Raw genomic sequence first — 16,516 nt, 5'->3', positions numbered from 1 at the left:
GTAATTTTAAATTATTACTGAAATATTTGTTGTTTAATGCAGCAGCCCTCCCAAACAACAAGAAGAACCTGAATTGTAAGTTTTACCATTATTCACCGTATTACTTAATTTAAGTTCAGTGGATTTGGTTATTTTAAATCACTTGATAGATAGTGTGTTCAAGATTTAGGGTTATTTTAAATCACTTCAACATCTATTAATACAGCAGCCCTCTGGAACCACAACACCAGCTCAGCAAAGAAGCAACAGTGCAGCAATCGGAAGAAGAAGTAGATGTTAATGTGTAAGTTTCACTGCTTATACAAATCCCAATAATTTCACTTCACTACATGTTTTAATTGTAAGTTTTATCTCTTCTGTTTCTTACAGCTGCCCTCCGAAACCTCAAAAGCAGGTTGCCGAGATATCTTCACTGAGGAAAATAGAGCTAAAAGCTGCGTTGTCTCTTACGAGTTTTGTTATTGAAGAATTATTGAAAGATGACTACTTCTATGAAATTTCTGATGATGAGTAAGTTGCACATAAAAATTCTTTTTATTAATTTTAATGGGTTATTTTTGAACTATTATATGTTTAATGCAGCAGTCCTGTTGAAGAAGAACAGCAACCTAGCCAAAAGGAAGATAATATGCCATCCTTTAGCTTTGGGATAAGTCTACCAGCATCTCAACCAACTCATCCCTCTGAGCCGCCTGTTTCACAACTTGAAATTCTGGTAGAGACGGTGGTAGATGCTGGAGTGACGACAACATTAAAGTTTGCTGAAGCAACAACTTCCGAGCCACCCTTACCAGCTGCTGCAGTTTTAAAAACTTCGAAAAAAAATAAAAATCTCAAAGGAGTTAATCAAAAAGTGTTATCATTGGATGACACATGTAAAAAAGACAAAAGATAGTAGCAACGAATATGATACAATATTCATCTTGAAACATGAGGCACTTTACGAGGGGTTAAGAGAATATTTCAAGTCTCTAATGCTCAAAGAACAAGTGCATGCCACGGTAAATTCTTTCCCAATTGCATTAATGTTAGTGATTTTTCTAAACACTCTTATAGAGTATATATCATAAATTTTCTACTTAAGGTGGTCAGTATACATAGCATAATTCTCAACTAAATAAAAACTCGCCGATATCAGAACAAATATACATTGTGCCGCTGGATATTGTGGTAAGCTAAATTTCTTATTCTGTACTGATTGCTGTTCAGTTCGGTGGGAATGTTCATATTGATTCACCTGATTGTTATGTGTTGTGTTAAGTTCTTTTCCATGAAGAAAACTTTTTTCATCATGATTGAATATTTTTCAGGTCATATTCAGCATATGAATTGTGTTCGGTTTGGTGGAAATTTGATTTAACTGATCTTTGTTTTGCAGAATTTTATGTTGGGAACACATGGCGTAGAGTACATTGATAAAACGACAAACAAAGCATACCTGTTTGATATTGAGCAGTATGCCCATCACCGCCAGTTTCTTAACAAAAGAAAACTTGCTTCGTATCCATTTGTAAGTTGTAATTTCTGAAAATTCTTCAATAATTCTCTCATTTTGTTATTTGTTTCCACTGAAATATTCTATCATTTACCCACAATTCAACTATTTATGCCAATTTGCAATGGAGCTCATTGGTGGTTGTGGATTGCTGATGTCAAGAAAAAGAAATTCTATGTGCTTGACCCTATCAATAAGTCGAAAAAATATATACCTAAATCAAGAGTGATGCTTAACAAATTTGTTGTAAGTTATTTTTCTTGTAAATTATTCAAATAATTTAGTACATGAAATGAGTTCGATTCAATGTTGATACTTTTTTTTTTAATTTTTGTGTCCCTTTCAGGGATTAATAATTTCTCAGATGAGGGTTTACGCTGGGGCGGAACCCTTAATAGAAGATGGGCTGGAAAAAGAAGCAGAGTATATCCAATTGAATGGTCAACGTACAGAGTAAGAATCTTTCTCTTCTATAGTGCTATATTTAATGTATTTTATTTTGTATACTATTAATCGTATTATACTCAATTCTTGCTTAGCTATGATTGTGAAATATACATCATGAAATGGCTCGAAACAATTGATCTATGAAAGATCAAAAGCGGGAAGAGATATAAATATAGAGTTTGGACACAAGTAAGTACTTTTTAAATTAATAAACTTCTTTCTTTTCTTATTTCAGTTGGGTTCATTTGTTATGTAACTAATTTCTTTCAATTGAAATGTAGGAAGAGATTGATGACTTCAGGTACCAATATGGTCCAAATCTTCTGTTGCATGAAATGAACAAAATCAGAGAGCAAGTGATTTGGGAATCTGAAGCAATAAGACTGCCAAAGCCATCTACTGCCCTTTCTAGCCCTTATTGTAAATTCACATCTGGGTATTTAGATAGTAAATAGGATATACTGTGATTCACTGGTTGTATTTGACAATATTTTGTTTAACTTGTTTAAAAAGTAAACAATGCTTCTTTCAACGTATATATGTGAATATTAATGTAAATGCTAATCTATGTATCTAATCTTAATATCAATACTTTTTTTCAATGTATTCAATGTACTCATCTGAGATGTTAATTTATAAATCTCTTGGAACTGTCTGGCTACTGTTTTATTCCAAGTTCTCAGTGATTACAATCAGTGTATTTACCAATACATTAGTAACACCAAAAAATACAGTGAACCAAAATTAATACACTGGCCGAACCGAAAGTTACAAACAGACAGTAGAGAAATTCTGAGAGCTAATTACAAAAAAATATTTCTATCAGTATTCAGTTTCAGAAACACCTGAACCCTAAATCCTAAACCCTAAATTCTAAACCCCTAAAACCTTAAAACCCTAAATCCCTAATCCTAAACCCTAAACCCTAAACCCTAAACACTGAACCCTAAACCCCTAAACCATGAACCTTGAACCTCTAAACCCTAAACCCTAAATCTTAAACCCTAAACTCTAAACCCTGAACCCTAAATACTGAACCGTGAACCCAAAAACCCTAAACCCCTAAAACCATAAACCCAAAACCCTAAACCCTGAAAATCCATCCAAGAAAGAGTTTTAAAACTCCACCAATATAAGTTAAAAATATTTATGTTACTCTTTTAGATTTTTTTAAAAATTTTTGTTTAATTAATCACACGGAAAATGTAACTAGCAGTACATCTAATTCCCGTTTCTCAAAATAAATTCTAATTATTCAACTTAGAAATTAATACACTAGACAAATTGAAAAACTGCATATATCAATATAGAATTTCACAAAAAGTGACTATTCATTAAAGACTAACAACAGTAAAAAATTAACCATGCTATAACCATGGTGAACCGAAATTTGCTCATGGATGAACAAAAATTTACATTAATAAAAACTAAAACTTGTACAATCCTCTCTTGGATAATTCATATCTGGTGCATTGTAAAGAAAAGAGCTTGACTGAATCGATGATCCGGAGTCTAAAAGGTTCAACTACAAAAGACATAATTAATTGTATATTAGCAAAATGAACAATTGAATTTTTAACTAATCAAAAGCAAGTCAATTTTACCTCGCTTGGAGATATCTTTTTATTTTTCTTCATGGCATTTGAGATCTTTTTTTTTTCAGGTTTGATCCAAGTCTGTTCTTGGGCTGACCCCTTGTTTTGACACGTGGTAGGCTTTGAAGGTTATTCACATTGCTTAATGTCGCTTCTTCGTGGGTTAACAAACTTTTTCCTTTGCTTCTCTCTTGATATTCTTCCATCTCCACCATGACCTTGTCAAATAATAGATGCTAAAAATGTGCCTCTATTGCTGATTTTGTTGCGTACAGTATCACGGTATGAAAATCTGCAGCATCGAATTCTTTTTCTGCTTGCTGGGCAATTGTGATATTGCTTCACGAATTGTCTCAAGGAGCTATTCCATGTGATAAACTTGTTGAAAAATGAATGCATGCTCTCGCTCCTTTGTGCGCTTCTCATCCCGGTCCAAAAGTGGTGATCCGAGCCCGTATTGGGCCTAAGGCCCAACCCATTCTCATTTAAAGGGAGGAGCTCAGCTGTTCTTCTTCTTCCTCAAGACAAAATTCACGCTGCACACTCATGGAAGGAGAAGGGAGAGTTTCCAAAACCTAACCTCACACTTAATTTCACATATCTTTTCACTCTGAGCTCCGACCGTCGCATCGTTTACGGCCATGAGTCCGTAGTGACGAGCTCTACAAAGCTCAGTACTCCATTAGTCAAGGAAGCCACATTTTCATTGTCAATTTATCTTCCCTTAATTTTAAAAATCTTCATGTTGTGAGGTATTGATATCTTTGAATTTTGATGCTATAGAATCCGATTAGCTTGAGGAATTAGCAAATTTTTGTTAGCTTGAGACACGATGAAGGTGAGAAACCCCCCAAAACCTAGTAAATCCCTTGAGTATATGTGTTAAGTATTGATATTTGGTATATAAATGTGATAATATATGTTAGGTAGTATATAGGTGAGATTGGAACTCATTTGAAGAGATTAGAAGCTTCTTTGAGCCTTAGATATTGAGGTTTCGGTATTGGAGACATGTGACCTCGTCAATTTGAGTGTTTTTGGCTTAAGGGAGAAATCGGCTAAAGTATGATTTTGGTTTCTCGTATTTAATATATAATGTCTTGTAAAAACTTAGGCTAGATTACCATAGGATAGGTGAAAATGGATGAGTATGTTAAATACTTAGTACCTTTGATGTTAATTGTTGATATGGATTGAGTATTTGTTGGTGATTATTGTTTATGATGAAAATAGGTTGAGCATTGGTTTAGTGATTGATGATGGTGATGAAAATAGAATACTAGATGTGATTTAACGATGATTGACAGGGTGTTAAAGAATGAATATGTGTGTGTGTGTGTGTGTGTGTGTGTGTGTGTGTGTGTGATGAATTATTGATGATCTTGTTAGTTAATTGAAAAATTATATATAAGATTGTGTAATATTGAGATATGGTTGATTGTGGTAGGATGTGGAGATTGTGGTGCTGTAAATGGCATGTTGTGGTACTAGTTGTATGAGTGGAGTGTTGGTATTGAGTTTGATTTTGGTGAAAATAGAGGTTTAAGAACTTTTGTGAAAACTGATTTTTGGTCGAACTTTGGTGAGTCATAACTCGGCTTTCGGACCCCTAAATTATTTCAAACTTATTTCATATGAAAATTGGGTTCGTGAAGTTTACGCTGTTCGAAGAACGAATGAAAAATATTTTAAAACGAAAATGTTATGCTCGTCGGAAGTTCGGAGTACAAAACTGAAATTCTGCAGCATTCAGCATTTTTGCCACTCTGCATATCTTGCGTACGCGACCACCTACACGCGACGTGACCAACCCTTTGGGTTGGGCATCTCGCGTACACAAGCAAAGTGCATGCGTACGCGAGCAAGAAAAATACGCACACGCGTACGTGTGGCCCCTGAAATCAGCAATGTGAGTTTTGTGTTTTAAAATATCATTTTAAACCTCTAGAACTCTATTTTTACTCTTTTAGCCCCTAAACCTTAGTTGTATGCTTAGTGATTAGGTGAAGTTAGGAAGGAATGGTAGCTTGGAAGAGAAGAAAGCTTGAAAATACGATGAATCATGGTTGAGAAATGTGAAAGTGTTATGTAATTGAAGAATATTTGGCCATAATGATTATGAATGGATATGATAACTAAACTTTGATTGGGATGGTTGATGATGATGATTATGTTGGGTTTCTCTCTGTTGTAAGGTGTGCCGGACACTATATACCATGAGTATGACGACACTATATCCCGAGAGCATAGCGGGCGCTATATCCCAAGAGTGTGGGAGCACCTTACCCTGGAAAGTGTGTCAGGCACTATATCCCATGAGTGTGACAGGTACTATATCTCGAGAGCGTGGCGGATGCTATATCCCAAGAGTGTGGGAACACTTTATCCCAGAAAATGCGACGGACACTATATCCCATGAGTGTGACAGACACTATATCCCGAGAGTGTGACAGGCATTATATCCCAAGAGTGTAGAGGCATGTCAGAGAGATGATATCCGGGTTAGCTATTGGGTGTGTCAGGTTCTGGCAAAGTAACCGACACGTGAGCTCACGGCCAGTAGGATAGACATACATCATATGCATATGTGTGCTTTGTTTGATTGTGCATTAATTGGGCTTGCCTATGTGATTATTATGCTTACCTGCTATATTTGCTACCTGCTATATCTGTATTCTACTTGTGTTTGCTTTGTCTGATTGTTTGTCTATGTGGATCTACTAGTGTTTTGGAGGACGGTGGAGGAAGGATAAATAGTTGAGGATTTTAGTTAGAATTTGGTTAAGTTTAAGAACCTTAGAGAACCACCCTGATTTTATAGTTTCTGTTTTAGTTCTTTAAGATTTATAATTTGAGTGTCGGCATTCTAGGATTGCCTTTGGATTTCCCAATACCTTATATCTTATGTATGTGACACCTTTACTATGCTGAGAACCCCCGGTTCTCATTCTATACAGATATTTGTGTTTTTCAAATGCAGGTCGAGAGGCACCTCACTAGGCGTCTGGAGTTCTCTGCAGCAAAGTGAATCTTTTGGGACATTATTTTGTGTACTGTTTATATATGACCATATGTATAGAACTCTCCTAATGACTTGTTTTATTTTGTGCCTCTTAGAGGAATATGGAGAACTAGGGTGTCTTATGTATATTCTGGGTTATGGGTTTGATATATATATGTTTGTAAATATTCTCCGGCCAGTCTTAGTTTCACAGGTTGAGTTAGGAGCTTGCTATTTTGTACTCTTGACCCTCTATTCTCATGATATATATTATGAACCTTAGTTTTCTTTGTACGTAAGTAATCCTTATTCTTGAGCATTGCGCTTTTAATTTTTGCGATTTTGTTTTACTTAGCCTTCAAGACTCCTCGTATATTATATTCTTTCAAGTATTATACATATATATATTTTACTTTTAGAGGTTGTAATACCTCACCACCTCTGTCTTATGACTTAAGCATAAGATTCTGTGTGGTAGGGTGTTACATCTTTTCTTTCTTATTTTACATTATCAAGTTTCTTATTTTACTCTCTTAACAAGAATAAAAACAAAAAATCAAACAAAGTAAAATAACATAAGATGATATAAAATTACTAGAAAATGATGAACCTACATTCATTCAACTAAAAGAAAGAAAGAAAGATATAAGAAAAAAAGAAGAAAAAAATGCAGCATTAAAAAAGATATTTTTGTACTTTTGTAGCAAAATTTCGGTATCAAAATTAAGAAATTTATGTATTTTATTAAGAAATTTTGGTGTATTTTTATTTTGATAAGTTTTGCATAATTCAAAACTCTTCCTCTTTCTCTTCCTCCTCCTCATCTTGTGTTGCTTCTTCTTCTTTTTCATCATCATCATCTTCTTTTTTTTCTTATTCATCTTTTCCTTTTTGTTTTACCTTCTCAAGTTTTTTGTTTTACTCTTTTAACAAGAATAAAAACAAAAAAATCAAAGAAGAAAAAATACATAATGCTACAAAATTATTAAAAAGAGGATGAACCTATATTCATTCAACTAAAAGAAAGAAAGATATAAGGAATAAAAGAAGAAAAAAATGCAACATTAAAGAAGACATTTTTATGCTTTTGTAGCAAAATTTTTATGTAAAAACTAAGAAATTTATGTGTTACCGTTAAGAAATTTTGATGTATATTTATTTTGATAAGTTCTGCATAATTCAAAACTCTTCCTCTTTTTCCTCCTCCTCTTCGACTGCTTCTTCTTTTTCATATTCTTCTTCTTATTTCATTTTCTCATAATTCTTCTTGTTTTACTCTTTTAAGAGGAATAAAGTTAAAAAAAAGAAGAAAAATCAATGATGCAAAATTAGAAGGAAAAAAAAGAGGAAAAGAAAAACTGCAGCAATAAAAGAATGACGATGGAGAAAAAATACGCGAAGAAGAAGAAGGAATGTGACGAAAAAAGAGGAATGCGAAGAGAAAAAGAAAGAACACAATAAAAAAGAAGGAACACAAAAAGAAAAATAATATATTTGCGTTAGTGAAGCACGCGTGTACACACTGCGTATAATAAAAATGATTTTTGTTAGTAAATATTAATGCAACTAACTTGCGTTGATCAAATAGCCAATTCACTCTTACGACAACTCATTATTTAAAATATGTAAAATAAAAGATCATACTTTATTAAACAATTAAAAAAATGAGAAAATCTACTTCTACCAAAAAAATAGATATTCATGCAAAATTAATATTATATAATATATAAACATTAAACAAACATAAATAATTAATTATCAAATTAATTATTTATATAAAATATATATTAAAATATTAAATACATATTAGAAATAAATTAATCAATATATATTTATCCACAAATTCATTTTGATTGATTTAATGAATTTGAAGATAGTAAATGTTATTAAACAAATACTTTGTAATATTCAATTTTACAATTTTTTTTTTAAATTGAATCATAACGATCAGTCTTTTCTTTCTTAAAAATATCTTATTAACAAATCTCATTTCTTAAGAAGGGATCATTCATTCACTCATTCCTGAATACTAACTGAATGTGTCACCTTCATCGGTTCCAATAAATCATGTTCTTCAATTATCGATTCCTGCTACTAATACCATAGCAGAAAGGTGTACCCACGTGCTTGAAATTTCTTTTATTCTATTAGTTTTCCATGAGGGATTATGCAAAAAATTCCCATTATGCATATTTTAACTGGAAAACCGTATTGTTATTGGTCATACGTACGGTCAATTCTTTATCTTTGTCCATGCATGTGGTGGGGAGAAAAATAAAAGAACAAAAAGAAATCATAGTATTTGTTTGGTCACTTTCTTTGAACTTAATTGCTAAATTGCATAGCGATTATGGTATAGTACTGAATAGCACGTGACTAAGCCCGCAAATCACTAAACAGTGCAGTATTTAACTAAGATAGAAATACAGGTACAGTTAATGAAATTAATAGTTAAAAATTAATAATTTAATCAATCTATCAAATTATTCCACCAGCTTCAACTATCAATACAAAATATTAACTGTTCCACTATTAACTAATTATTGTCTCTATGAGAAACCCACTACAATTCAAAATACAAGTCTAACAAAAGGAATCAACAAATAAACAAATAAAATCAAAAGACAGTATCTGACTCAGGCTTTTGTATTCATTCAACAGGATATGTGGCCAATTCCATCGCATGATTCATCCTTCATATACAATTTAATTAAAATAATTATTTATAAGATTAGATTAAAAAGAATGGGTCTATATAACGACATTTCTCATAATAAGTCGAATGAGTGAATGACTCCAAGACTAGGCAAGATGACATTGCTATGTTAATGTTACGGATTTACGGAAGGTAGAGAGATATATAGCAAGATAGGAAAAATTGAAATTTTTACATAAAATTAAAAAAATAAATTAAATATGTAAAATATAAAATCAAAGTAAAATTTAAATCCTAAAATTATTTGATTTGATATAATTTTGATAAAATTGATTTATTCATTTAAAATTTTAATATTAAAATTTGTTTAAAAGTTAAATGGAAATTCAAGGTATTACCATATATAAACTTGTATAAGTGTATAAAGTATTTTTATAAGTTTTTACTTTTTTATTTAGTTTTTTTGAAGGTTTCAACTTTCAAGTGGACGAAGAGATGGAGAGAGGTTTATCCGAAACACATCATCAATGAATTATTTGTCCACACCAAACTTTCAAAGTAGAGCCCATAGAAATAGACACGAAACACAAGTGGTAGAGCAGAGAAGCAGGGTATAATTTCATTTGAGGAAATTCCAAAAGTCTACAACTCGTATTTGACCAATTCAATGAACAGCAATTAAAAATCTTAAAGCTCAGATTTTATTCATGTTAAATATTTTATAGCATATAGTGAGTTCAAAATTAAATTCCATCTAAATTAAAACTAAACATTGAAATACGCTATTAAAAGTGGTGCTCTATTTTATTAGCAAATAGTACTAGCCATCCAATACAATGGAAATTGATGAGATTAATTAGAAATATAATCTTAATGTTAACATTTGATTTCAGTGCATCAATAATTTATTAAAAATAATATTTACCTATGGCATTCATAACTTTTTTTCTTATTTTATCAAGAGAGAGAAAGAAAGAATGAGCCAAAAAGGGAAAAAAACATGGTGTCTGCGGAAGCGCAAGAGAGAGAAAACACAATAAACATGCTCACCGCTCACCCATTTCTTCACTTGTTCTTCTTCTTCATCTTAGTCTGAGTCAAATAGATAAACACTGCACAGTAATAATAACAGTACGGAAACGAAAACTATCTGTGACACAGAATCGATTAAAGTTCATCGCTTTCTTCTGTGTGTGTGCGTGTTCCAGATCAGGCAATGTCGAAAGCGGGAAGCACAGCGGCACCGTTGAAGCCAGCGTGGGTTCTCCCACACCGAACCCCGAGGCTGACGGAACTGTACGCGCTTGGAAGAAAACTGGGTCAAGGTCAATTCGGAACAACCTTCCACTGCACTGAAAAGTCCACGGGTCGCATCTTCGCCTGCAAGTCCATCCCAAAGCGCAAGCTCTTCTGCAAAGAAGACTACGACGACGTTTGGAGAGAGATTCAGATAATGCACCATCTTTCAGAACACCCCAACGTGGTTCGAATCCATGGCACCTTCGAGGACAGCCTTGCCGTTCATCTCGTTATGGAGCTCTGTGAAGGCGGCGAGCTCTTCGATAGGATCGTTCACAAGGGTCACTACAGTGAGAGACAAGCAGCAAAGCTTATCAAGACCATTGTTGAGGTTGTTGAATCTTGCCACTCTCTTGGGGTCATGCATAGGGACCTCAAGCCTGAGAATTTCTTGTTCGATAGCGTTGACGAAGATGCTAAGCTTAAAGCCACAGATTTTGGATTGTCTGTCTTCTATAAGCCTGGTGGGTTCTCTTGTCTTATCTTTTCTAAACATTTGGCTAGTAATTATTTCTGTGTTCTCAATTGGATGAATTCGGGTGAATCTGGTTATGTTCTTGGCTGTAGTTGCTCTGTCCAATGAATCTGGTGTCTACAGACATCAAATCTTTTGGCTTTCTATCTGATGCAAGTTTGGGTTTATTTGTTTAACAAATCATAGATATGCAATCTTGTCTTATTGCTATGATTTGAATATGCTCTACCTCTCATGCCTGATGAAGTGATATAAGTTTTCAGGTGAATCGTTTTGTGATGTTGTTGGGAGCCCATACTATGTTGCACCAGAGGTCTTGCGCAAGCACTATGGACCAGAATCAGATGTGTGGAGTGCAGGGGTTATTTTGTACATCTTATTAAGTGGGGTGCCACCATTTTGGGCTGGTAGGTATATGCATATCAATTTGGGAGCATCAGGATTCAGCTTTTTTCTTCATTGTTTCTCCTTTTATCATTTGCTAATATTGTTCTGAAAATTTCACCTTCAGAAACTGAACCTGGGATCTTCCGACAGATTTTACTAGGAAGAATTGATTTTCAGTCTGAGCCCTGGCCTACCATTTCGGACAGCGCCAAGGATCTAATTCGGAAAATGCTTGATCAAAATCCAAAAACCAGGCTCACAGCACATGAAGTACTTCGTAAGTCTAGTAAATTTTATGGTGAACCGTTTCCAAAGCATGCTGAGTTTTTCAGCACTAGTATTTCAAATAGGTTAACAGCTGTTAAGATTTATACATATTACAAGTCTGTGAAACTACCATTCTTCTTTGTTTCAGGCCACCCATGGATTGTTGATGACAACATTGCACCAGATAAACCTCTTGACTCTGCAGTTTTGTCTAGACTGAAGCAATTCTCTGCAATGAATAAGCTGAAAAAGATGGCTTTGCGTGTAAGGCTTCTGTGTACCTTTTCCTAAGTCTAGATGAGTTCTTTGTTCTAATAATCACTACGAATACCCCAGTCATCTGCTTTTCTAATATAACAAAAAAAAAATGGGTGTTTTTTTAAGGAAAAAAATTTGATACTGGGTTAAGAAGATTTCAAAGTGGTATTTCAGGTCCTCTGAAAGGCTGTTATTGTCATATTAAATGAATTCTTTTGAAAAAGACCCATAAAAAAGTTTCTCGATTCCTAAGCAAGATGCCAGAGAATCTTGCTATTCTTATTTTGAGCATTATACATGAATGTCTCACATGGCTGTAGGGGGTTTCTTAGATCAGTATATGGGCATTTTGTGCCTGCTGGAAAGGAAGATGCCCGCCATCAGGGATTAAATTTCTAGAAAGACAGCTATCCCTTACGGCCTTACCTACCCTTTAAGTTCAAGGAATGTGATACTCATTTTTCAAATGATACATAAGTTGGCTGCAGCATTAAGTTTTTAAAGATATTTTCTAATACAAGGATTAGATGCATTGGAAATTGAAAATTCAACATGTTTGGACTGGAAAAATCGTATTTTATCCTAATGATTTTCTTGACAGCTTTCATCAATTAGATCCATTTCATAGATAGAGAAGCTGTTCTTCACTTCAAAGTTCAAAGCCTTCAAAGAGTCTAGATATTGTTTACTGAATTTTTTATAAGCCTGTAATACATGCCCTTTTGGATTTTCATTTCTTAATTTTGGTTCTCACTTGTGAATTCTGTCTGGTATGAGTATTGGATGTGGACTATGGGACAACCTGATTTCATATAATTTTTTACATTACTTTTTATTCACGAGTCCAAAAATTGGAAGACAGGGCTTGCTCTGGTCCAAATCTGCAGGAACTTGAACTTATTCTTCTCATGCAAATTTTGGTTGTTGCTAAGTAATTGAATAAAAATGTTGGGAAGCTAACATGAGTCATGGGATCATGGCTGGGAAGTTAAAGTCATTTCTGCTTATCTAATCCCAATACCAAACAGTTTAACAGCTTTGCTTGGTCCTTCCTAGGTTATTGCCGAGCGGCTTTCTGAGGAAGAAATCGGCGGCCTTAAAGAGTTATTCAAGATGATTGACACAGACAGCAGCGGAACCATAACATTTGATGAGTTAAAGGAAGGCTTAAAGCGAGTAGGATCCGAACTTATGGAGTCTGAAATCAAGGATCTGATGGATGCAGTAAGCTAAAATATTTATTTTGTATACTTTTATCTTTGGATTAATTTGTAGTTTACTCCATTTTGATGATATGATCTTTCTTCGTCTTTGCCTTCAAATTTTGAATTTGCGCATAGAATATCTTATTATTTTGACTGTGACAGGCGGATATTGATAAAAGTGGGACAATTGATTATGGCGAATTCATTGCTGCAACTGTTCATTTAAATAAGCTGGAGAGAGAGGAAAACCTTTTGTCAGCGTTCTCGTATTTTGACAAAGATGGTAGTGGCTACATAACCATTGATGAGATTCAACAAGCTTGTAAGGACTTTGGTTTAGATGACATACATATTGATGACATGATCAAAGAAATAGATCAAGACAATGTAAGTGTTGTTTTCTTTCTTACGATGTCTCCTCTTTTGTTATGCTAGCTTCATCATCATAATCAGCATGTATAGTGCATGCTCCAAGAATATTTACATCTATTTATAATTTTAAATATGCTTTTAATTATTATGAACAAAGATTTGGCAAGAACATACTAGTATTTGTCATACCAACTTAACTTGTTTGGTTTTTGTGGTGGATGCAGGATGGACAAATAGATTATGGGGAATTTGCTGCGATGATGAGAAAGGGGAATGGAGGGATAGGAAGGAGAACCATGAGAAAAACACTCAATTTTAGAGATGCTTTTGGATTAGTAAGCAATGGAGCCAATCAAGATATTGATGGTCACCTTTAATATTTTATTTGTTGACAAAAAAAAAAGAATATATATATATAAAAATTGACACAAGCATAATTTGGTGCCTTCTGACCAATTCTTGCATATTTACTATTATATTAGTAGACTCATATTTTTAAGAAGTTTTTTTAAAATGGCCCATCCAAAGAACAGAAGATACTTAGGTGTATGCTTTGCGGACGTTATAGATGCTGCCTCAAATCTCAATCGTTTCAATAGTATTTTTTATTATTCTAAGTTCTGATAACTTGTGTACATATTAAAGTGGGTTCTTTTACTTTTATAAAAAGAAAAAGAAGAGGGTTCATAATATTTTGTGAATTAAATGTTATTATATGAACATTTAATATCAGTTCATTATATTATTCTACTACTACGTATGGTAATAGCATAATTGAAATTATGAATTGAGATTTTTCTCTGATATTATTTGATCCGATCCTCCATGGATAACGGTGAAGACGGGATGAGTGTCGGAAGGATAGATGTTTAGTTAAAGTCGTTTTCTTCTTTTTGCTCTTAGTCATAGCATTCATCATTCTGTGGGATGTCACTTAAGAATCTCTAATAGCTTTCTTCCAAATCATGTGGGACAGCTACTTTTACTAATTTTCAACGAAAACATAATGGAATCTTTCTTCTTCTTTTACTCTTTTTTCTTTTTCTTTTTTTTTTTCCTCTTTCACGTGCCCGTTGGCCGTAATCCATGTAATGAGAAAAGAAAGAGAAAATTATGGAGCTTGCATGTGTAATGCACAAATGTTTGGAAACTATATTTGGTTTACATTTTTATTTTTTATTTTTCTTTTTCAGTATTTTTTATTTTTAAAATTTTATAAAAAACGAAGTAAAAATAAAAAATAAAATTCTATCGTTTTAATTATTTTGTTTTCTTTAAAAAATAAAAAATACTAAAAATAAAAAATACAAATCAAATATATTCTAAAACCCTCAATCTACCATGAAGACCTTACTAAGTACTAACTATCCTAATATTAAAGCCAGGCTAAAGTGAATAAGACTCAACTTATAAAATTCAAGAGTTTAGATCTATTACACCAACTTACATGACTTGATAGGCTCGAGTTGCATATAGAATCTTAACTGTAATGTGCATCCCAATAAATGCCTTTACTATTTTAAATATGGGATCTCAACAACCTTTAAACAAAAGAGAAGTAACCATCCATTATTATAGGTGGATAAGTTATAGAATGATAGCGAGACTATCACTCTTACTTTATAAATACCCCATTATATACAGGTATTTCTCAGCCCTAATTCATAAAAAATTTATCTAAAACCCTTTGTTAACTTAAGTATCAGAGAAACTTATAAGTACTATCTCCCATTTACCATCAAAGACCTCGGACGACTTTGCCTCATTGAGAAAGATGTTGGGACCTTCACCAAAAGAAGTTTGGACTTCACATTCAGCTAACACTTACATCAGTTTCAAGTAATTCTAGGAACACTGGCTTCGTTTTCGAGAACCTAGAAGTCAGCACGAAACCATGGCAAAAGAACAACCGGAAGACGGATGAACAACCTCTGATTTAGAATCCCATAATGGGGAATGTTTAAACAACGATTGAGCTCTCTATATACCCCAACATTCAGAAAGGGGTAAAGGTCTGGCTAACAATGGAGGAAGAAGCGACTTAGGAGGACCAAGGTTGGGATCTCAAGTTCACATACTTGAAGGATTAGGAAACAGAGAGGCTATAAAAATCATGGGACTGGTTCACGAATATCAATGTTAGTTAGAATAGCCTGAGATCGAATTAGAGTGACAGCATGAGTTTGAACGGTTCCTACAGAGAGAAATATGAAGACGAAGCGAACTCGAAGAAAAATTAGAAAGGTTGGAGTCTGAGCTCAAGAGTAGAAAATCTCGCACTGAACGGGATACTACTCCTCCAAGGAATGACGATCCTTTCTCAGAAGAAATCATGTGGGCCAGAGTTTCGAAGCCCAGATATGGATCTTTATGATGGCACTACAGACCTTCGACATCATTTGAGCAATTTTAAAAGTTGTATGTACCTGGCAGATGCATATGACACAATGAGATGCAAGGCATTCCAACTACATTAATTAAGGTGACCATAAAGTGGTTTTACAGTCTTCCATCCAGGTCGATCATTTGTTTTTGATGACTTGGAAAAAAAAGCTTTCTTACCCGATTTTTCATAAAAAAAAATAAAGCCAAGCATGCACCGAGTCTCTTGGGTGTCAAGCAAGAGGGCAGATAATCCCTTAGGTTTACATGGAAAGGTTCAACAAAGCATGTTTGAAAATTCAAAATTTGCCTACTGAAGCAACTATTATGGGACTTGTTAATGGCTCAGAGAGGGACCCTTCTTATAGTCTATATTAAAAAGACACTCGACTTTCTTATATGAGGTTCAGGAATGAGCTTAGAAGTATATCAACATGGAGGAGACCAGCTAACTAAGGATGCCCATAGCAATGTAGAAAGAAGATGGTAGTTTCAAAAGACCTCAAAGGTATCACTCGTATACTCCATTACGAGTCTCTCTATTCGATGTTTACAGAGATATATGCCACATTGAAAAGATGCCACCTCCAAGACCGATTCGAAGCAAGAAAAGAGAAAATTGGTCAGAATACTGTGAGTATTACAAAATTTATGGTCATTCTACTAATGATTGCTAC

The 16,516-nt window shown here is 33.8% G+C and overlaps 1 protein-coding gene across 1 annotated transcript; it reads left to right on the top strand.

The window, feature by feature from the left end:
• The first annotated feature begins 10,160 nt into the window (after positions 1-10,160).
• LOC107480144 (calcium-dependent protein kinase SK5) lies at positions 10,161-14,074 on the top strand. Its single transcript, XM_016100284.3, has 7 exons — positions 10,161-10,957; positions 11,232-11,375; positions 11,480-11,632; positions 11,771-11,886; positions 12,937-13,104; positions 13,248-13,472; positions 13,682-14,074. Exons 1-7 carry the CDS (start codon positions 10,411-10,413, stop codon positions 13,832-13,834), a joined length of 1,506 nt encoding a protein of 501 aa, XP_015955770.1. The 5' UTR covers positions 10,161-10,410; the 3' UTR covers positions 13,835-14,074.
• Positions 14,075-16,516: the final 2,442 nt, after the last annotated feature.

The sequence above is a fragment of the Arachis duranensis genome, chromosome 3 (assembly GCF_000817695.3).
Source record: "Arachis duranensis cultivar V14167 chromosome 3, aradu.V14167.gnm2.J7QH, whole genome shotgun sequence".
Taxonomy (NCBI): Eukaryota; Viridiplantae; Streptophyta; class Magnoliopsida; order Fabales; family Fabaceae; genus Arachis; species Arachis duranensis.
The sequence above is the reverse complement of the archived record's forward strand: the minus strand, read 5'-3'. Positions and strand labels throughout refer to the sequence as shown.

Excerpts from the sequence above, each read along its gene's own strand:
- LOC107480144 (XM_016100284.3), top strand. The coding sequence starts at position 10,411 with ATGTCGAAAGCGGGAAGCACAGCGGCACCGTTGAAGCCAGCGTGGGTT. Across the intron at positions 13,105-13,247 it reads TCAAGGATCTGATGGATGCA|GCGGATATTGATAAAAGTGG; the intron begins GTAAGCTAAAAT and ends TGACTGTGACAG. Across the intron at positions 13,473-13,681 it reads AAGAAATAGATCAAGACAAT|GATGGACAAATAGATTATGG; the intron begins GTAAGTGTTGTT and ends TGGTGGATGCAG.